General features: G+C 31.5%; 1 protein-coding gene across 1 annotated transcript; it reads left to right on the top strand.

Moving 5' to 3' along the window:
• Positions 1-9,290: 9,290 nt before the first annotated feature.
• LOC107494516 (glucan endo-1,3-beta-glucosidase 8) lies at positions 9,291-21,764 on the top strand. The gene is made up of 5 exons (XM_021125031.2): positions 9,291-9,311; positions 9,396-9,478; positions 9,564-9,614; positions 18,735-19,043; positions 20,364-21,764. Exons 1-5 carry the CDS (start codon positions 9,291-9,293, stop codon positions 21,469-21,471), a joined length of 1,572 nt encoding a protein of 523 aa, XP_020980690.2. The 3' UTR covers positions 21,472-21,764.
• Positions 21,765-24,434: the final 2,670 nt, after the last annotated feature.

Here is a 24,434-nt window from a genome sequence, read left to right as displayed (position 1 = left end):
GTTAGAAGTTTAGTTTATTTTATATATACTTGGTCAGCAATAACAGTCAACAAGGTACCATCTAATTCAACAATTAAAGAACACAGAATTCAAACAGTCATTTAGCACACCCACAATCACAGAAAATTACACCCACAAACAAATATGCGCAAACAAGTATGATGCATGTCTATCCCTAGTGCAGGTAATGAGCTCATCTGTCGGTTTTGACACGCTCCTGACGTAACTCAGCAATCTTTGTTTGAGTTCAATTTCCAGTGTCATAACCTCTGTAAGCAACCTTTGTCTTACAGGTGAGGCTCTCTCTAGCCAATGTATGTAGCGATAACCTCTGTAAGCAACCTCTATCTTACAGGTGCGACTATCCTCTGAATTGGCCGATGTATCTCTGGAAAGGAAATCTCAGTGGACTCACCACCATGTCTCTGCTCGTTTTCAGCAGGTAAACAATCATCTCTGCTTCTCTCCTTTTCTTTTCATTCTTTCCTTCTTTTCTTTTCTATTTTCTGCTCTCATGTGGAAGAGGTTCTTTAGATTCTTTTAATCTTTTGTTCTCTGCTCTCCTGTGGCAAAAGTTCTTTTAACTAATATATTCTTTTCTTTTCTTTTCTTTTCTCATCATTCTTTTAATTTCTTATTTTTAACATAAAAAACTATCTTCACACTCTTCCTCATATTTTCCTAAATGTTTTATAAAGAGGAGATCATGAGATCTTTAGCTTAGATTTGTCTTTCTATCTGTTTTATTTTTCATAATACATACAATAATATTCTTATAAAATAATATCTTGATAAATAATAATTTGTAATAATAATTTACTCTAATGTAAATAAGTAATTTTAAACAAATATTTAAAATAATATTTATAATACTCTTAAAACTTATTTTATAAAACCTTGTTTTCAAACTTTTATTAATTACTTTTTAAGCCATGAATTCTTTAATATTGTATTTTTGACTTCAATATTTTATAAAATTATATTTAAACCTTCACTTTATTTTATATTTATATAAATAACTCTAAACTTTTATAAAATACCCGTTTTATCTCTGAACTTTATTTATTATCCAAAATACCCGAAAAAGTTATATAATTATAATATTAAACTCAATCTATTCATAAAAATACAAGTATATTTCCTCAAAAGTAAATCTTCTTGGCTGATTCTTCTCTTCACCAAGAACAAAAATTCTCCTTATTTTTTTCTTAAAATATACATTTAAATCTTAATCCGTTTTTGAATTTTACGATTGTCGATTTTTCACAGCTTTTAATTTAAGTCCTCGGCTATTAAACCTCACCCATTTTATTCAAAAACTAACACAATACTAACCCCAAATCAGCTTCATTATCACAATTTAGACAGCACAAACATGACCAAATCACAAGTTTAATCACATATAACAATATATCAACAAAATTCAATATAAAGTCAATCAAACTCCATCAATAATTAATCACAACAACTATTTACTTATCCAACAAATTTAATCGGTGAGAATTTGCCGAAATCCTACCTCAGTACGAAATTAAAATACTCGAGGCTGTGGAAAAGCTTTTTGACTGAACTGTCAAAGAATAAAATGTCAGAAATCGTCTGTGCCTCTTAGAACTCCAGTTGGCTACACTCAAGGAAAATGGGAGTTATGTCACCGTTGACTTCTATCGAACAAAAATTATGCTAATGTGTAAAAAACAAAATATGAACACTTTTATCGAATTAAATTTTTTATTAAAATTACAGATTACAAAAAATCAAAACCGAAAAATCGAAAGAATCACGATTTCTCTCTCACCCACGGTCTTTTTTCTTTCTTATTTCCTTTCTTCTAGGTTCGGTGGTGGTAAGAAGAGGAGATAAAGCATAATGATAAGTGATTAAATGAATAAAGGGGGATAGGTGTCGCATTTGTGTTTATTAAAATTACGGATCACAAAAAATCAAAACCAAAAAATCGAAAGGAGTCACGGTTCCTCCCTCACCCACGGTCTTTTTTTCTTTCTTATTTCCTTTCTTCTAGGTTCGGTGGTGGTAAGAAGAGGAGATGAAGCATAATGATAAGTGATTAAATGAATAAAGGGGGATAGATGTCACATTTATGTTTATATATATATAGAGCATAGTAAGCCACGTTGGCAATTTCTTTCTTTTCTTTGTCTTAATGGCTTCGGCCATTCTTTCTTTTTTTTCTTTTTTTTTTAACTTTAATTCACAGTTTGAACATCACAAACATGACTAAATCACAAGTTTAATCACATTTAATAATATATCAACAAAATTCAATATAAAGTCAATTAAATTTCATCAATAATTAATTACAACAACCATTCATTTATCCAACAAATTTAATCGGTAAAAATTTACCAAAATTCTATCTCAATACGAAATTAAAATACTCGAGGCTGTGGAAAATTTTTTTGACTGAACTGTCGAAAAATAAAATGTCAGAAGTCGTCTGTGTCTCCTAGAACTCTAGTTGGCTAAACTCAAGAAAAATAGGAATTATGTCACTGTCGACTTCTACCAAACAAAAGTTATGCCAACGTGTAAAGAAAAAAGATACGAATATTTTTATTAAATTAATTTTTTTATTAAAATTACGGATCACAAAAAATCAAAACCAAAAAATCGAAAGGAGTCACGGTTCCTCCCTCACCCACGGTCTTTTTTTCTTTCTTATTTCCTTTCTTCTAGGTTCGGTGGTGGTAAGAAGAGGAGATGAAGCATAATGATAAGTGATTAAATGAATAAAGGGGGATAGATGTCACATTTATGTTTATATATATATAGAGCATAGTAAGCCACGTTGGCAATTTCTTTCTTTTCTTTGTCTTAATGGCTTCGGCCATTCTTTCTTTTTTTCTTTTTGAATCAGTGATCCGCTTTTAGATTTCTTTTCTTGTGTTCAAAAAAAAATGACTTGTATTTTGGAGCTTGGAATAAGCTGTAGAAAGGGAATATAAAAATATTCTTATAGAATCTTGAGAAACGGGAGGATTTAATCGTAAATATTAGAAGAAAAAATGGAATAATATCTATAAATACTAATATATAATATATAGATATATATACTATATATATAAATATATATAATATAAGGAATATTATATTTAAAAATCTTATATTCAAATTGAAAAATTGAATATTGTATTAATTGATAAAATTGAAAAAAATAACTAAAAACAAAATATAGAAATGATAAAAAATTTACTAAAGAAAATGTATTTATTTTATTCCACATTTTATTCTAATCTAAAAAAAAGAGAAAGATTCTATATTGGAGCCCGTATGAGAGTTGGTTTAACTGCCCTAACTATGGCGGAATATTTCAGAGATGTTAATGAACAAGACGTGCTTCTATTTATCGACAATATCTTCCGATTCGTCCAAGCTCGCTTTTTATCAGAAGCTTGTGATTTGGTTTTTGATGCAGCAAGTAAGGGGAAACAATTTTTAATTGTTGGCACAAAAAATAAAGCTGTGGATTTAATAGCACGGGCTGCAACAAGAGCTCGGTGTCATTATGTTAATAAAGGCGGGGGACTGCAAATCCTTTTTCCCCAGTTCAAATCCGGGTGTCGCCTGATCGACAAGAGAATTGAATTTTGACCCGTTCCCCCTGTCTTTTGTTTGTCTCTATTGCATTCTATCTCATCGTATCCCGTTCGGTTCTGCGATATTTGAGAATCGCCGTCAATACCTCGGTGTAGGTTCGGGATACTTAGGTTTTTGCTAGCCCTTTTCTTCTTTTTGATTATATCCTCGTTTATATTTTTTGAAATAGCCCTTCTTATCTGATAGAAAAGGATCCCATGATCCTGAACCGATCTTACCTGGGATCGCAAATCCCAAGTTTGTCTATGAAGAGCAGATCTAATTATATTAGTGTCTATAATGGATTTCTTTTGTATAATACTAATCGATAGGGCCTCATATAATGGATTTACCTGAACCACTACATGATTTTCTTTTAGTCTTTTTGGGATCATGTCTTGTATTAGGAAGTTTAGGAGTAGCATTTTTTACCAACCCCATTTTTTCTGCTTTTTCATTGGGACTAGTTCTTGTTTGTATATCGAAAATTCGAGTGGCTGAAGCTGAAGCAGCTACTTTCGGAGTAACAGAAAGAAAAGCAACGACTGGAGTGGGAGAGTCAGAGTCGAAAAGAGGATTCCTCACTTGTCGGAAAATGTGGATTATGATAAGAAATCTAGCTTACTAATTGTAAAACGGTTAATTACTCGAATATATCAACAGAATCATTTGATTCTTTTTGATAACGATTCAAGTAAAAATCAATTTTGGGGGTCTAACAAGAATTTGTATTCTCAAATAATATGAAATCACTTAAAATCACTTAATTTCTTAGAAATTTTGTATCAAAAGAAACATAATGTGTTGTGTTAAAACAAAAATTTATTAAGTAGCAGATTGATGGATTTCGGTTAAAACACCCGAAGTAGCAAAGCCTTGGGTAAAAATAACACTCGGTGCGATTATTGCACTTAAATCGTTTTTATGCTTTTTAAAACAAAAAACTATATGAAAAATAGAAAAACCCCAGGAAAGAAAGATTAATGTAAGATTTGTGGATCCTCGAAAAGTTGGCGGATGAACCTTGAGGAACATTGTCAAGGTCATCGGAACTCCTCCCGTATTATCGCCGTTACCCTTAGCATTATTATTGGCGTTCTCTTCGCCATTCTCATTGCCATCTCCGTTCTCGGTCGGTTGGCCCAATTTCTGCACAGCTTGCAAAGTTGTAGCAGCATTAGCTTCCATGGTATTTGCGAGATTCGCCATTGCCGCCATGAATTCGGTATGATTATCAGTTGATTGCTCATTCCTACTTTTCCGTCTACGTGTTCGACCTCGTTCGTGACTGGCCATGTAGGGTTCCTTCTACACCAAACAATCGATATCAAGGTGATCAATCTCAATATCAAAAGTCTAGTGCTTCAATTATCCCAAACAGGCACTCACAAACAAGCATGCTATGCAATATCAAGCAGATAACCTAATAGCATCAAATAAAAGACAGAGTATGTAATGAAGCACAATCGGTCCATTCCTCAGGCTCACAAGGACAAACCGCTCTAATACCACTAAATGTAACACCCTAATTAGCCTAAGCCTTACCTCGCGTCGTAAAGCAAAGAATAATCAGAGATTACGACAGCTCTAAGCTCATAATATATATATATATAAACTAGTCACGACTCGCGGAGTTTAAGCCGGCTAGCCATATACGGGTATACAGACCATACAATGAAAACAGCTTATACAAGTTTTGTTATCTCATATACAAGCCTCTAGGCAAAGCAAAATACAAAAGTGAGAGATGCATAAACAAAATAAACAAAAGACTCCAAAAGAATCCAAGATCCTCTACTGCTGTCACCATCCAAAGCAACTCACCGAGGTGGGTTGCGACCTGCATCTGAGAAACACAACAGAAATATGGTTTGAGAACCAGAGGTTCTCAGTATGGTAACAGTGCCCAGTGATGTAGGAAATAAGACCCCGGGACGCCAAAGGTAATCCTAAGCTCCATATCCATCACAAGGTTCAAGCTTAAAGCATTCTAAAACAGATAAGCATAACATATAAACCTTAACATAAATAAATCGGGTAATCTATCTTAAAGGATTTTTATTCTAACCAAAACCGCTGTCCCACAGCCTTCACCAACCAACCCTCCATGCGATCCCATCGCCACCGCCTTCCGAACCTCCTCAATCCTAGTAGAAAACACAGGTAATATACAATGAAAGTAAAGCACAAGTAGAAACATATAAGGCAAATAATCCAGATAGCAAGTAAGCATGTTATTCAATTAGGCAAGCCATTACAAGTAAACAAAGCATACAAACAGATAGAAAATGCATATGATGAATGCCTGCCTTACTGGCTGTGATATCACATTGTCGGTTCAACTGCCAACCCGACACATCTCCATGGAGACGTCGCCCTTCGGATTTCTCATATGGGAATCCCCGAGATATAGTGCCCGGATCACTGTCCAGGTACCGGTGCCTGCACGCCCTACAGATCCGAAGGGATGCGAGCGGGATGCTCTTGCCTCAGACCTCACATCTCAACGTAAGCGGGATTAACCACCGTCCTTACGCCGCCGCTGCTACCTCGACAGGCGGGATTAACCACCGTCCCTGCCGAGCGCATAGCATCTCCTAATCTCAGTAAAAACATTATTTCAGTGGTTTTCAGAAAATATTTTCAGTATACAGAGATCCATCATCTCAATCCGAGTCCCCGACTCACCTCAACCACTATCCATTCCAAACTCAGTTTCCAAATGTCAACAGTTCATCATTCCTCATCTCATATATCAATCATCCTTCACCTAACGTCTAACCATTCTCAACACGCTAGAAACCTAGGCCTCCGTTTTCTAATTTATCTTAAAATCATGTACTAGAACCCTTAAGTTATATCCCATGTTCTAATACTCAAAACTAGGCCCAAAAATCTTAAAATGGTGTTAAAGAAGCTTACAACCTTGTTGGGAAGGTAGAATAGTTGAAAACAAATAAACTTTTGAGAAACAGGACGTGTGCGGCCACACAAGGGTTTGTCGTGCGCACGCCCAGGAAATTTTAAATGTGTGCGTACGCACACCCAGGTGGCAAAACTTACAGAATTTGTTCACTCGCACAACCTGTGCCAGCGCCCCCAACAGACTGGCCTCCCCAACTTGTGCATCCGCACAAGCCTGTGCGTCCGCACAGGTTGAAATTCTTCCTTGGATATGTGCGCGCACAAGCTGTGCTAGCGCTGCGAACAGAACGCACCTCCCTGCCTGTGCGTGCGCACAGGTGTGTGTGCGTCCGCACATGTCAAAATTTTCGCAGGGTGTGCGTCCGCACAAGAGTGTGCGCCCGCACATATCAGAAATCATGAAATTCTGCAACCTTGCAGAATTTCAAATTTTTAACACCAACTTTGAATGATCATAACTTCCTCTACAAAATTTCAATTTTCACAAACTTTATAACACCCTAACTTTTAGCACCTCATAATCATCCCAAAAGTAAGTCATTACTAACCTAATTCCTTTTATTATCTATTTAGTATCGAGCCTTTATGTGTAAATCTATCGATGGTTTTACTAAAACTTATAACTTTTTCAACAAGAACAAACAACACATATTCACAAACTTAATATTAATAATACATTGTAATATTATATACAAAAGCAATTATAGAACCTACCCTTCTGAATAAAACTCTAACTAACTAGGCGAAGGGAAAATAAATACTAACAACTCAACTCGTAAACATATTCCTCTGTGCTCTCGCCGCTTCTCAATGAGCCTTGATAAACCTCAATTTTGTGGTTTATCTTGTGTTAAATTTAGGGGATTTTTTCAACTTATCTCACATTTATTCAATGAAATAGCATGGTTTTGTAATTCTCCCTAAATTTATGCTTAAGTGTGAAAACATGCTTTTTAGGCCTTAAAATAGCTAAATTTAATTCACTTTAATTCCATTCGATGCCTTGATATGTTTGTTGAGTGATTTCAGATTCAAAAGACAAAGATTGGATGGAAGAGGTGAGGAGAAAAGCATGCAAAGTGGAGAATTCATGAAGAAACAAGGATTTGGAGTGCTTAGAGCAACACGTACGCGTGACAGACGCGCATGCATGAAGAGGTGCATCGTCTAGGCGATGTGTATGCCTGACATGACGCATACGCGTGAGAATAAAAATCCAGACGACGCGTACGCGTGGCCCATGCGTACGCGTCACAATCAACACGTGACCTCATTAAAGTGAATTCGCTAAGAAAATTGCTAAGCTGCCCAGGCCCAAATCCAACTCGTTTATGAGATTATTTCATGTAGAATTGAAGATTGGACAAAGGGGGAGCAATTAGATTAGCTTAGGATCATGTAGGTTAGTTTTCTAAAGAGAGAAGCTCCCTTTTCTCTCTAGAATTAGGATTCTTAGGTTAATTTCATCTTAGATCTAGGTTTAATTTCTTGTTTCCATCTTTTTTTCCTTTCAATTTCTTGTTCTTATATCTTGTTCTTCTTAGTTATCTTGTTAATTTTCCTTTTATGTCATTTTCATGTTCATGCACCATTGTTGGATTTGGATTTCCTTTTAATGCAATTGATGTTTTATGTTCCTTTATTGTTTAATTGAGTTGTTAATCTTACTTTTCTTGTGTTGGGTAGTGGTAGAATTTATATTTCTTGTAATTTACCATGCTTTTCTTTTATGCCTTCCAAGTGTTTGACAAAATGCTTGGTTGGTGTTAGAGTAGATTTTGAGTATTCTTGGCTTGAAAAGAGAAATTGGGCACTCTTGAGTCATTAAGACCCAATTTAACTTATGTTGGTGATCTAGAGTTGTTAGTTAATATTATTTCCATTGACGCTAATCTTTTGCTAATTCAATTAGTAAGTTGATTAGGACTTTTGGATTGAGATTAACTAGTCTTATTTGACTTTCTCTCATGTGAAGATAACATTGTACTTTTTTCCATTATTGGAGATGACTAAATAGGATAAATTCTTGTTAATCATTGTATGACTATGATAGAAAGTCTATATTCTCAATCCTTGCCATGAATGTCTCTCTTTATTATTTGTTTTCTTTAGCTGTTTGCTTTGCATTGCTTGTCATTTAATTTTTTGCACTTTTACCAACCCACCATTGGATACCATAACCAATAATATGCATACCTCACTACAATTTCTTTGAGAAGATGGTTAGGGACTAATACTCTCGATTATTTTATTGATTTGGACTTGTGACAACCAAAAATTAAACTTTCATCTGAGTATTACTTGTCGGTTTGGAACTATACTTGCAACGAAGTTATTTTCCTCTAACCGAGAAGAAATTCCTAACCGACGGTTTTGCTCTTTCAAGCCTTCATACCTGTAGGTGAAAGGGGTGGAAATAGGGGGTAAGAACTGGACAGTTCTTAATAAGGTCGGGGTTAGAAGTTTAGTTCATTTTATATATACTTGGTCAGCAATAACAGTCAACAAGGTACCATCTAATTCAACAATTAAAGAACACAGAATTCAAATAGTCATTTAGCACACTCACAATCACAGAAAATTACACTCACAAACAAATATGCACAAACAAGTATGATGCATGTCTATCCTTAGTGCAGGTAATGGGTTCATCTGTCGGTTTCGACCCGCTCCCGACGTAACTTAGAAATCTTTGTCTGAGTTTGGTTTCCAGTGTCATAACCTCTGTAAGCAACCTCTATCTTACAGGTGCGACTCTCTTGAACAGAATGTATGCAAATATAACCTCTGTAAGCAACCTCTGTCTTACAAGCGAGGCTCTCTCTAGCCAATGTATGTAGCGATAACCTCTGTAAGCAACCTCTGTCTTACAGGTGCGACCATCTCCTAGATTGACCGATGTATCTCTGGAAAGCAAATCTCGGTGGACTCACCATCATATCTCTGCTCGTTTTCAGTAGGTAAAATATCATCTCTGCTTCTCTCATTTTCTTTTCATTCATTCATTCTTTTCTTTTCTATTCTCTGCTCTTTTGTGGCAGAGGTTCTTTAGATTCTTTTAATCTTTTGCTCTCTGCTCTCCTGTCGCAAAGGTTCTTTTAACTAATATATTATTTTCTTTTCTTTTCTCATCATTCTTTTAATTCCTTACTTTTAACATAAAAAACTATCTTCATACTCTTGTAAATGAGTAATTTTAAACAAATATTTAAAATAATATTTATAATACTCTTAAAACTTATTTTATAAAACCTTGTTTTCAAACTTTTATTAATTACTTTCTAAGCCACGAATTCTTTAATATTTTATTTTTGACTTCAATATTTTATAGAATTATATTTAAACATTCACTTTGTTTCATATTTATATAAATAATCCTAAACTTTTATAAAATACCTGTTTTACCGTTAAACTTTATTTATTACCCAAAATACCCGAAAAACTTATATAATTATAATATTAAAACAATCTTTTCATAAAAATACAAGTATATTTCCTCAAAAATAATTCTTCTTGGCTGATTCTTCTCTTCACCAAGAACCAAAATCCTCCTTATTTTTTCTTAAAATATACATTTAAATCTTAATCTATTTTTGAGTTTTACGGTTACTAATTTTTCACAGATTTTAATTTAATTCTTCGGCCATTAAACCTCACCCATATATCTATTTAATATACTAAAACTGTGTTTTTTCCCAACTATTGAAAGTGAGGTGTCACTTTCTCGTGAACCTATTTTTCCTCCAAAATAAATGCATTTATTGAATAATGCATAATTATACTAATTTAAGAAAATATCTTTATTATAATTATATAATATCAATATTTAATGCATTATTAAACTACTTATCAATTATTAATCGAAAATATTTTTAATTATTTTAATGAATAACGCATAATTATACTAATATAGAAAAATATATTTATTATAATTATTAATTATACTAATTTAAGAAAATATCTTTATTATAATTATATAAAATGAATATTTAATGCATTATTAAACTAATTATCAATCGGAAATATTTTTAAATATTTTAATTATATTCATTTTAATTATTTTGATGCTCTTCTAATTCCTATTCATTATCCAATGATTTTATTAGTGGCAAGTTGTTAACCATTTATATTGATAATAATAATTTATATTGATAATAATAATAATTTTATTAGGATAAATATCAAATTCTATTTCTAATATAAAAATATAAAATTTAATTCCTTCCATTTTTATTTTACCACTATAAAAGACCATGTATACTAGAAGAAAATATCATTCGTTTACCAATTATTTTTTCATTGGATAACTTTTACAACCATTCTTTTTCTTCCTATGAGGTGTCGTTGCAAGAAGACAATTATCGTGGATACAAACTATCACACTCTTCAATTTCCGTGCTCATCATTCGGAGCCATATATGATATGTTATTCATGAAATATTTATAGACCATGGTGTTATCATGTATGCATAAACAAAAAATGTTTCGTATTTAAATTTAAATTATTTACCTGTTTGTGGTATATTGTAGTGTGAAATTACTTTCAATTTGTATTGTGTAATGATATTATGATCTAATTTAAGCTTTTACTTTATAACTGTATTATGATTTTTTTTCATCATTTTTTCTTAGATATCAAGTTGACTTATTTTTATTTATTATTATTATTGAAACGGATGTGATATAAAATGTACCAAAAAAAACTCTCACATTTAATTTATTTTATTGTAGTCTTCTATCTATTTTATTTCTTTTTATTTTCTTCTTATTTATTTTGTTTTCTTTTTAAATGTTATATAATTTATTATAATGTATACCAATTAATTATAATTCATTATATCTGTTAGTTTAATTCATTAATTTATAATATGCATAATAAAATAGATCATTTGTTATTTATAACATTAATTCTTCTAAAATCTAAATCTAAATAATTACATTTTTACTTTTTGTTATGAACAAAAATTATTAATAATAAATGATAATTAACATTGAAATAGTACCGTTTGAGTTTCAAAATTTTTTAAAATTAAACATAATAAAATCCAAACATCTAATTTCTAGATTGTGAATAGAAAAAAAAAGTAAAATATACCCAGCAATCTTTTTATTTTACAAAACAAACTTGAATTTGTGTAAAACACTAAAACACAAAAAACACCAATTATTATGTAATATATAGTTTTATACGTTGCCCTCCTATATATACAAAGTTAAGCCACTTTTATAATTATATAAAATTATTTTTAAAAAATTTCAAAAAAAATATATATCTAATTTATTGTCACATAAAAAAAGGAAAGAAAATATCACATTTAATAATATTGGATGATGTAGTTTAAGAGGTGAAGTAATTTTAGAGATTATTTAAAATCTTTTATGATAAAATATTGTGTTTAGTATTTAAATGGAAGGATTTTTAGATTAAAAACTTCAATAAGATTTTTAATTACGTTATACAATATTATGTTTCGATCAGATATTTTCAAATTCAAATATTTTATACGCATGATAATTTTAAAAAAAAGTTTCAATAGATTTTTTTCTATTACATATTTTCTTATTTTGATCAAGTAAATATATTATTTTTATTTATAAAATTTTTGTATAGGTAAGATAATTATATTACAATAAAATTATGTGGTCAAATAATTTTATCAATTAAGTCCTAACCAAATCAGATATGTGTGTTTTTTTTTATATGTGGTCATTATCGTCCTCTTTTTTAACATTGTCATTGTTGTTTTTAACTTCTTCTTTTTCATCGTCTTCGATATTCTTTTTTCTATACGTTTCTTCAATAATATTATTATCGCTATATATAGTGTTTTTTTGTGGTTTGTGAGCCTAGATATAAAAATTAACTCATTTTTTTAATTTATTTTTCTTCTTTAGCATTTCATAGAATAAGAATATATTCTTTATTTTTCATCGAAGTTGATCCTTTTAAGGTACAATTTATAATTTTGATAGTATTTTTTATATATTCATTCTATTATATTATTCTTTTGATAATTTAATGATTGTTTTTACTCCAATTTATTATTTTCATCTAATGTTCTAGTACGATTGTCTTTTACCGCAATCGTTTACAATGCACCACATCTATCAAATACCATCTCAAGTTGTATTCACTGGTTCGCATTTTAATTACATGGATGTAAGCGTTCAAGGAAGGGACAGTAAACTCTATTTTACCGAAGGATGGTTGAATCTACTCACATATTATGACCAACCTAATGGAATATGGATAAAGTTGGTTTTCTTGGGAGGAGCTCAATTTTTTATTGAGAAATTGTTTCCACGGAGCTTTGTAGGCCAAATTCAAGTTCCATCCCCTCCATACTTTCTACGTCTGCCCGGAAATCTTCAAAGTGGAGCACATAATGATATTGAATTCCCTCAATTTAAATTCATTTTTTTGTAAATTTGTGTCAAACTCGGAGATGCAATTTCAACAATTGGCAATATATTCAAATTTTCTTATATTAAACTTTTCATAATTAAAATAATTTTTATAACATATTGTGAATTTTTTTCAGAAATTACCGGCCTTCTTTTGCATCAATGCAATACCATTGAAGGGAATAAATGTCAGTTTAGTTTCTCGGTGTGACAATTCTATACCTTGCCGCATTACATGGATAGCGGATGATGAAGCTTATTTAACAATCGTCTGAATTTGTAACAATTCTAAATATTCGAACTTATGACTCTAATCTACACGTGTTTAAGGACTATAATAGATTAAATATTATTTAAGTAATTTAGTTCTAATATTGGTATTTGATTAAATTAGTTTTAGAAAAATTTAAATTGTTACCTTAATTTCTATATTACCACTTGGATATGTTATTTTTAAATTTTTTAATATAATTTTTTTTCGACTTTTAAGTTTATTTTCTTTCTTGGATATATGTATCACTTTTTTTCTTCTTTTTTATATATTTCAGATTAGTAATGCAATTATTAAGAGAGGTGTAATTCATCAATAAATCAGAGTGATTAAAAGTTTAATTATATTATATGGACACAAAATTAATTAATTAAGATTAAAGCATGATAAAAGAAAAAGAGTCACAATACATGATTTTATTTTTTTTGTTGACAAATGAAGATACGTAAAAGATAAAAAATTAAAATATCACTATTTAATTAAAAGTTAATCTTAATTATTTTTCTATCACATGACATTTATTATTTTATTTCAAATTTAGAATTTTCTTAATCTAACATTGCGTTGAAAGAATCGCAAGCAAAAAAAATGAAAAAAAAAGAAAAATTCCAAACATAATTACAGCTAATCTTTTTTTTAGTTTTTAAATATATTATTTATTTTATTTATTTAGAGTAATAACTAAATTTATTATAACTATAGTACAATTATCTTTAAACTATTAGTATTATTAGTATATTTTTAAAACTATTAACATATTATAAATAGAATTTAATTTCGATGTACTAGCGTTTTACACAGTTGTGCAAAATTCATGCATTCTTTTGAATGACTATTCACGTGGTTAATGTGAAAGATATTTATTTTTATTAATGTGTCATTACGAAATTGGATGTACATGTAAAACTACTTTACACTATCAATACATCAAAATTAAATTTTTATAAATATTTGTAGTTCATATTTTAAGTTAATTTATAAGTATACCATTTCACAAGTCAAAGGCAATTCTTTTTAATAACTTTGTAAATGCTAATAGCTTTTATATTTAATTTATTTTACAGTACGATAAAATTTATTGTTCAATCAAGAATTATTTGACAAAAATATTTGAGAATGAATTGGTAGAAAGGAAGGTCTATGTCTTCTCAAATTTTGAAATTAAGAAATCAAGCGGAATATATCGTTTGACTGTACACATGTGCAAAATATCTTTTAAAAAAGAGTCACATATAATACATACGGTCGATGATCGTAAAAAATCGGATAATCATTTTGATTTGCTTGCCTATGATATATTGAAACAAATAAATGAACGATTCTACTTATTTGGTACGTAGCTAATTTATATTAATTCACATAAAATTATTTTTGTTTTAATTTTAAGTTTTCCCAAAAAATTGTATAATACTATTATTTTATCGATACAAAAATTTTAACAGTTTATTTATGAAAATATTTAAAATTGTATTGTGACTTTTTTTAAGTTATATCCTTTTATTAATATATTATTATTAGTTTTATCGTTTAACATAAAATAAATCAGTAAATTCTCTTTATTTTATACACGTACAAAGTTATAATTCCTTATGTTATTCACTCATTTGTTCTTAATTTGGTACTTTTAATTTAATTTTTTTTGTTCAATTAAATATTATTGGACTTTTGATTGACAACGAAAAACTTATATCATGGTCAGAAATAGAGAAAAATGTCCAGTATATTGTGATTGATCTTCATGATTTGCAGTATGTAAAATTTTAATATTTTAATATGAATATTTCTTTTGGTAATAATTATGTGTTGTGGTGCAAATTTTTTTTATATGTATTATTATTTACTTCTCTTAATTTTCGCTTTCATTCAGAAATGAGAAAAAAATAAGATGCACGCAGTGAGATCAATTTACAATCCAATTGCTTGATCATCTATGTGATCACCAAGCAACCAAATATATTCTCTATTTTATAAAATTTAACAAAAACATTGGTAAGTATATTGGTTTTGCATTTATTTATATATTTTATTTATTTATGTTATATTTGTAATTATATTATATCTATTTTTATCAATATAGTTTTTTAAAAAAATATCGTTAGTGTTAGCACATGGTGTATTAAATAAATTAAATGATAGAAACAAGTAACTATTTTCTTTTTCAGTCAAGATTCAGTAAAATATTGTAATTTAGACTTGCAATATCAATATATTAATAGTAAAGTAAAAAAAATATAATATCATATCAAAGAAATTTTTTAAAATCATAATTGTAATTTATGATTGAAATCATAATTTAAATATTTTAAACGGGATAATTTCATTTAGAGAGTTATTAATTCAAACATAATTCTTATATATTTAATACCTACATTCCAGTTAATACATTTAATACCACATCTAAAAAAATACGAACAATGCACATCATATTACTTATTTATTAATTAAATTATTACAATTCAAATTAATTATTTTAAAAAAATAATTTAAAATTATAATTTCAATCTTATCACGTGTATGGCACGGATTATTCCACTTGTTTTATTCAAAAACTAACACAATGACAGCCCCAAATCAGTCTCATTATCACAATTTGGACAGTATAAACATGACGAAATCACAAACTTAATCACATATAACAATATATCAACAAAATTCAATATAAAGTCAATCAAACTACATCAATAATCAATCACAACAACCATTACTTATCCAACAAATTTAATCGGTGAGAATTTATTGAAACTCTACCTCCATACGAAATCAAAATACTCGAAGCTGCGGAGAAATTTTCTGACTGAGCTGTCGAAGAAAAAAAATGTCAGAAATCGTCTGTGCCTCTTAAAACTCCAGCTGGTCGAACTCAAGCGGAATGAGAGCTATGTAAAAATCCAAAAATTTTGGTAATAAAATTTATTTGTCTCCACTATTTAATTAAATTTGACTCCATTATATTTAAAATTCTTTCATCAATTTCAATTATATAAAAACAAATGATAATTCAAGATTCAAATAAATTTATTATAATAACTTTAAAAAAAGTGAAATAATTATAAATTTATTATTTTATAGTTGCAACTAATAAATAAATTTAAAATTTGAAAATATCTGTTTATATACTTACTGTATATTAAAACCCAAAAGTGACAAATAGTAATATATATTATATTTATTAAAAGTGACAAAAATATTTTTCGTATTTAACAAATGACATATCCATTTAATCTAAATTATTTTGTCAACGTTTAAATAAATATTTAGAAGATGCACAAAAATATTTAGAGTAAAATTTGATATCTAAATTTTTTTATTTTTCAAAAAAATTTAGTCATTCACAATAAAAAAATTTGAAAAAATTTACTTAACATAAAATTATAAATTTTTGAGAATGAAAAAATTTTATTTTTTAATATTACTTACAAAAAATTGCATCAAAATATGACATCTAAATTTTTTTTTAAAATATACATTTAATGTATATTTAGTTTTTCGTGACTTATTTGTTGTTAACACCTTTTAGAGTTATTTTTTATTAGCAATGTAAATTTTTTTATACTATTTTAATTGTGTACTCGTTTAAAATAAACATTATTCTCTCTTCTATAAATTACTGCTAGATTAGTATTTTAATTTTAAAATAATAAAAATATTTGATAGTCAATATAATACAGTCTAATATTTTATTAGATTTGATTACAAATATATAAAATTATTCTGTTAAATTAATTTTAAATTAAATAAATTATCTTATTAAACTAATTTTAGTATTAAATTAAAAATGAATAATAAAAATATTAATCTTATATTAACTATTAAATAAAAAATAGTTAAATAAATAATAATAATAAAATAAAAAATCAAAATAATACTGTTTATTCATTAGTGTTTTTTTCAAATTAACTTTAGTTTTTTATGAAACAACGTCAATTAAAAAAACTTTTTTAAATATAAATATTATAAAAAATCGATTTCGTAATCGTACGAAAGATAAATTTCAATTACTTTTGCACCGGACGTTCCCCAAATGGGTACTCTCGGGTCGGGTGAATTCCATAATAAACGCCTGTTGGCATTCCAACCTTCCTTCTCCTTTCAGGGCTATCCGAAAAGAAAGAGAATTCAGTACTTCTTGGTCGTGAATATCTGAATAGGACAAACCGCCCCGTGGATATCTTTGCTTCGGAACAAAACAATTAGAATTAGGCTCGGTCAACTGGAATGTGTATTATACCCTTGGATTTCCGAAATAGTGTAAAGTGCTTCGAATCATTGCTATTTGACTCAGACCTATTCTAAAAAAGTCGAGGCATTTCGAATTTTTTGTTGACACGGACAAAGTCAAGGAAAACCTCTGAAATTATTTCAATATTGGACCTTGGACATATCATAGTTCCGAATCGAATCTCTTTAGAAAGAAGATCTTTTGTCCCGCAACAGATGGAGGAGGATTTATTCAATCACATAGTTTGGGCTCCTAGAATATGGCGCCCTTGTGGCTTTCTATTTAATTGTATCGAAAGGCCCAATGAATTGGGATTTCCCTATTGGGCCAGGTCATTTCGGGGCAAGCGGATCATTTATGAGGAAGAGGATGAGCTTCAAAAGAATGATTCGGAGTTCTTGCAGGGTGGAACCATGCAGAATTATTTAACGACATTTATAAAAAAATAAATATTTAATTATATTGATAATAAAAAAATTATTTAATTTTTTTAATATATAAAACTTAAAAAAATAAAATTTTAATTTATATATTATTTTTTTGAATCTCTCGCATGGAATGTATCATTCTTTTACGCGGTACTTGATAATAAATTAATAATGGCTTCAATTTTCTTTGTCGGGTACAGCTTTCACAAATCACAATCTTTCATAGTTGCAGATAGCCGTTAAAGTTTAAACCGCGGTTAGAATCGAATCAGATTTCCCAAAAACTAAAGACAAAATAAGAAAAAAAAAAGGGAGGTATTTGTCTTTCTCTCTGCCTTTATCTCCAACACTTTCCCTTTCACACAAGCTCCTCAGAATTTCAATTTCCCCACATTTTTATTTCTTCTCCTTCCATAACCACTCTTCTCACAACACATCTCTTTGTTCATCTATCTAGTTTTAAGACACAACATATTGTCTTTGGTCTCTCAATAAGCCAATAAGAGGCCAAGAAACTAAAAAAAAAGAAAAGAAAATCAAATCTTATTTTGTTTTCCACTGATTTGATTTCAGAATTGTGATCCTTTATATTCTTATACAGAGATTTGATTTTATTATTATTATTATTATTATTATTATTATTATTATTATTATTATTATTATTATTATTATTATTATTTATTTATTCGTATAAGTATAACGATCTCATTCAATTCATCGAATTGTGGAGGTTGTGAAAGTGGGGCTATATTACTATATTCTCGCTAATTTCGCTGTTTCTTCGTTAGAGCCCCTCACTTTCTTGAACGGTTTCTCTCTTAAAGTGGGGTTTTTGGTTTTTTAAGTTGCAACATACATACATAACCAGTTTCTATTTTTTTTTTTCAAGCCCTCTGTTATTGTTTCTGTGGTGCTGCCATGCCGTTGTGGAAGGGCTGGGTGTGAATTGGGGAACGCAAGCAACGCACAAGTTGCCACCGGACACGGTGGTGCAGATGCTGAAGGACAATGGGATTCAGAAGGTGAAGCTGTTCGATGCAGAAGAATCAACAATGAGTGCTCTTGCTGGCACTGCAATCGAGGTCATGGTTGCCATACCTAACATCCAGCTTGCTGATATGAATGACAATGATAAAGCCAAACAGTGGGTTAAGAAGAGTGTTACAAGGTACAACTTCAATGGCGGTGTTAACATCAAGTGAGTTAGTTCTTTTGCTCTCCTTCAGTCCTTCTTTCTCTTTCTGGTTTCTATTGTTTAATACTATTTGTTTTTTAGTGTGAATTTTAGAACTTATTTGGATGCAGATATGGTTTAGATTTAGCATCATAGCTGCCTAGGTTCCTTGTTAATCCAGCTTATGATTTTGTTTTTTTTTGGGGTAAAAAAATAAATTGGAAAAATTTTTAGGGGGTTCTTCGCTTCTTGTGTTCAATTTATCATTAACATGAGGTGACCTTTGAAGTTTGAACTATGAAGGGGGCATTAATCCCGTTGTGCATCATAATAAATTAATAATAATAGTAATAACTATTTAAGAATGAATTTTAATTGGTTGATGAGTTTAGGGGCAACGAAAAGTGGGTCAGGAATCTTTCAAAAGTGAAGCCAAAGTTGTCTCTTTTCTCCACGAGCCTCATATGTAATTACTTGGAAATACCCGCAGATTTGATTCTTTTTTTTTTTTGGAAGTGCTGCTGCCTCCTCCAGTGCCTTTTTATGTGGCTGAGGAGAAGGATATTTGCTAATTGCTAATTTGCTACACCGAAAAGGAAGGGGAAAAAAAAGAAAAAGAATAACAGGGCATCTGTTATGATAAGAAATGAATCACTTTGCTTGCAGCTTACAATATTTAAGGGAAGCAAATCGATAGCAATGGCCCTTACCACGCACTTTCATATGCTTGCAGTTGAAGTTTCCAATAGTATAGGACAATATTATATATATATATATATGTGTGTGTGTGTGTGTGTGTGTGTGTGTGTGTGTGTGTGTGTGTGTGTGTATTTGTGTGTATAAATGTAAAGGTATGTGCTTATGTATGTATTAATGTGTGTGAGGGGAAGTATATCAAGAAACTGATTAAGACAAAGTACATCAAGACAAGAAAGATTCGAGTTATAACAAATAGGACTATTAGAACTTGTTGGGCCATGGTTGTTGTTCTACCTTCTCTGGGTTTAAAGATTTTTACCTTCCATGTCAGTTGATAAAAGAATTGGAGTTGAATATATTTCAAAAGGAGTTAGAAGTTTACCTGGCCTTGTAGAGAATCAATCAATAAACCACAGTGGTAATATTTTTGCGCTTGAGTTTCATGGTGAGTCTATTAAGCACTATGTCTTAATCCTTATTGCTTGGAAATCCTAAATTCTCTCAATAATTAAATATATACCATTAATATATTAAAGGTCATGGTAACTTCATTTAATTGTGTATTTCCTGTTTTGTGTTCAATGATAATATTGCTCAATTGAGGGGGCCTAATCTTATGCATTGAATCAATCTATTCTTTTGCAGGTATGTAGCTGTTGGGAACGAGCCATTTTTGAAATCATACAATAATTCATTCTTGAATGTCACATTCCCTGCACTACAAAACATTCAAAATGCACTTAATGAAGCTGGTGTTGGTGATAAGATTAAGGCTACAGTGCCCTTAAATGCTGATGTTTATGAGTCTCCGGCAAACAATCCTGTTCCGTCTTCTGGAACATTCCGGGCTGATATCAATGGCCTAATGACCCAGATAGTAGCATTCCTCAGCAAGAATGGTGCACCATTTACAGTGAACATTTACCCTTTCTTGAGTCTCTATGGGCATGACGATTTCCCTTTTGATTATGCCTTCTTTGATGGTGTCACCAACCCCATAAACGATAACGGGACTCCGTACACCAATGTCTTCGATGCGAATTTTGATACCCTTGTTGCCGCTCTCAGCAAAGCAGGGTACGGAGACCTGCCCATAATTGTTGGAGAAGTTGGATGGCCTACTGACGGCGACAAGAACGCCAACACGCGCAATGCTTTGAGGTTCTACAATGGACTCCTGCCAAGGCTTGCAGCCAACAAAGGGACACCCCGCCGCCCTGGATACATCGAAGTCTATCTGTTCGGGCTCCTTGATGAGAATGGAAAGAGCATTCAGCCAGGGAACTTCGAGCGTCACTGGGGGATTTTCGGGTATGATGGGCAGCCTAAGTTCCCGATGGACCTTTCCGGCCAGAATCAGAACAAGATGCTCGTTGGTGCGAAAAATGTACAGTACCTCGAACAAGAATGGTGCATGTTTAATCCTAATGCTAAAGATCTCAGCAAACTCGGGGAAAGTATCACTTATGCCTGCACCAATGGGGATTGCACTGCACTTGGCTATGGATCTTCATGCAACAATTTGGATGCTAATGGGAATGCTTCATATGCATTTAACATGTATTTTCAAATGCAAAATCAGAACCTTCAAGCCTGCAATTTTGGAGGTTTGGCGAAGCTTTCGTTGACAAACATTTCAACCGACACCTGCAATTTTCCCATTCAGATAAAGTCTTCATCACCACCCTCTTTGATGGTTCCCTCTCTCTTGGCTTCTTTATTGGTTGCTTTACCGGTGGTTCTGTTTATGTAGTTTTGTTGTACATACATTAGGGTGTGATTCAACATGCGAGGAAAAAAAATTGATGGTGAGAGATATCATACATAACATAACCAAATGATTGTGATATTTTTCACATGAGAAGATGCATTCGAGTGTGTTATTGTTATTTATTTTGGGCTTCATCATTTCTTAGGGATAGTGCAGAGGAAACTAAAGAATTCTATAGATTGATTTACAATATAAAGCTTTGATTGTATACTTGTTCCTTGTATGAACAATGGCCATGCTCATTGATATACATCATTTATTTTTTGGGTGACCAATCACATCATATTATATTATATATACTGTGAATTGGTATTATATATATTCCAATTTCTTTGCTTTAGATAATCAAATCCTATGGTGTATTTAGATTTTAACACTTTGAAGATGGAGGCTTTTTTGGCGAGGAAAGTATATAGAGGACCTTCAAGCTCCAGGCTAGTTTTGTGTAACATCTCGCTTTATTTTATAAATAAAAAGAAATTAATTTGATTATCTCTAATTTTTAGATTAGAGTGTTTATTTGAAAATAATTTGTAAATTCATGAATAAATAATATTTTTTAAAAAAATAATTTTAATGGATTAAAATTGGTTTTCAATTACTATTTTATACTCTAATTATATTATTATTTGTCCCAAAAAAAAATCCTAATTTACTAAACACTCTCCAAAACCTTCATCCTAACATTTTTATTCTGCCACACTCCCTCCCCTTTCTTCCTAAATGCACACACACCCATGGAGAGGAGAGAGCTAAGAAGGAAAAGAACGAGCTGTGCCCTACCGCCGTCCAATCCATCTTGCCACCACCGCTGTTGCGTGCTACCTGCACCGCCATTCATGCCCGTCGATCTGTCACTGAGCCGCCACCGTTATTGTCGAAAGAGAGGGACGCCGTTGATGCTATCAGGGAGGAAGGAAGAACTGCACGAGAGCCAGGGGAGGGGGAGCCTCTGCTGCGTCGCCGCCGTGCCTCCATCACCGCCGAACCGCTTTGCTAATGCTAGCTCTTTTGCATCTAGTCGGAGTCAAGGGAACCGTCACCGTCGCGGCCATGGGCATGGGTTTCAAAGGGAAGAGAACACGATGAGGAGAGGAGGAGCTGTATCCCGCTTCTGCTGCTGTCATCGTGCTCAACCTCCGCGCCAGGTCATCGTCGTCGTTGTGGTCAGAAGCTGCCACTGTCGTTGTTTGGGTCCGCCGTGGGGAGGAGCAGTGCTGACGTCGCTGTAAATCAGCTATTGGAATCTCTGCTAGCTTGCCCTGTGTTGCTGTACCGTCACTGGAGTTGCCGTTGCTTCATCCTTTGAATTCCTTATGGTACAGTGAGTTTTCTTGTCCCGAAACCTTTACCGTTGTTATTCTGATATAAGTTACTATGGTCTTTGCGACATTATGCATTAGGGTCGAGTTCCGGTTATTGCATATCGCGTTTAGAGTTGTCATTATTGCTGGGAAAGTGGAATGGAGTTATGGTTGTGGCTGCCACTATTGCGGGCCAGGATAAAGAGAGTTTTGTCGCGTAGTTAAGTCGCAATCGAGCTTAAACTCATTTTACTTTCAAGAATTGTTACAACTCGATATTAATATGGAAAATATATTTTTATGATCACGTGAGTCTTATGGATTGAACTGAATTGTTTTGGATGGATGTGAATAGTTATTTGGTTGATTTATTGAATATTGAGAAGACTAGTTATTCTTAGAGTAAAAGACAAATAGGTCCCTGACTTTTTTTTCGCGGACATTTTCGTCTCAAAGAATTGAAAAATACATTCATGTCCCTGACCCTTCCAAAACGCGGACAAATTGACCCCTCCGTTAAAGTGACTCTGTTGGACTCAACGGAAAACGCTGATGTGGCTCCCGTGGCGCTGACCTGGCCGTTACGGGAGCACACGTGGCATATACCTTTTCAAAACAGGACATATTAGTCCTCTCACACCAAAACGTGTAACTTTTCAAAACAGGACAGATTAGTCCTATCATACCAAAACGACTAATATGTCCTGTTTTGAAAAGCTACACATTTTGGTGTGAGAGGACTAATATGTCCTGTTTTAAAAAGCTACATGCCATGTGTGCTCCTGTAACGGCCAGGTCAGCGCCACGGGAGCCACGTCAGCATTTTTCGTTGAGCCCAACAGAGTCATTTCAACGGAGGGGTCAATTTGTCTGTGTTTTAGAAGGGTCAGGGACATGAATATATTTTTCAATCCTTGGGGACAAAAATGTATGTGGAAAAAAAGGTAAGGGACCTATTTGTCATTTACTCTTATTCTTATTTGTTGATTTAGTTTGTTGAATTGGTTGTTGTTGGACTGGTTTCTTAAAATTGGTTTTTGAATTATAATAGAATAATTATCGAGTGTTTGAACGTGTTTTGATAATTGCGGCTGAATTATTGTGATTAATGGGATTGGCTACTTGAATTTCTTGATTCGGTTAATTCTACATTTTGTCAATTTTCTTGAGTTGAGTTGATGTTATTGTGATAATAGTTTATTGAAATTGATTGATATTGGAAATAATTTGAATGATTGAGAGATGTCTAGTTTGATTTGGTTAGAATTTTTGGAGGGTGGCAAAGTCCAAGTTTTAGAAGAAATGTTGCTAAAATTTATGAGAATTTGAAAGTTTTATTTTGATTAATTTGATTGAGGAATTATTTTATTTGATTTTGATTTAACTAAAGAAAAGAGTATGATTTGGGGTGTTTTAGCAAACTTCGAAGTGATTATTAAAGAATAAACAATTATGTTTTTGGATTTGCAAACAGGATGATTTTTGAGTCTTTTGAACGAGTTTTAAACTTAAACAGGTTTTGAAGTTAGTTTGAAAAAAATTTGGTTGAGTGAGAATTGGGTTTTATGAAAGAAACATTGGTTCTTAAGTGAAGTTGTTTTGGAGATTTTGGAAAATGTTATGAAAAGTGATATTGGTTTT

The sequence above is a fragment of the Arachis duranensis genome, chromosome 6, assembly GCF_000817695.3.
Source record: "Arachis duranensis cultivar V14167 chromosome 6, aradu.V14167.gnm2.J7QH, whole genome shotgun sequence".
NCBI lineage: Eukaryota > Viridiplantae > Streptophyta > Magnoliopsida > Fabales > Fabaceae > Arachis > Arachis duranensis.
Note: the sequence above shows the minus strand (reverse complement) of the source record. Positions and strands in the feature narration are given on the sequence as shown.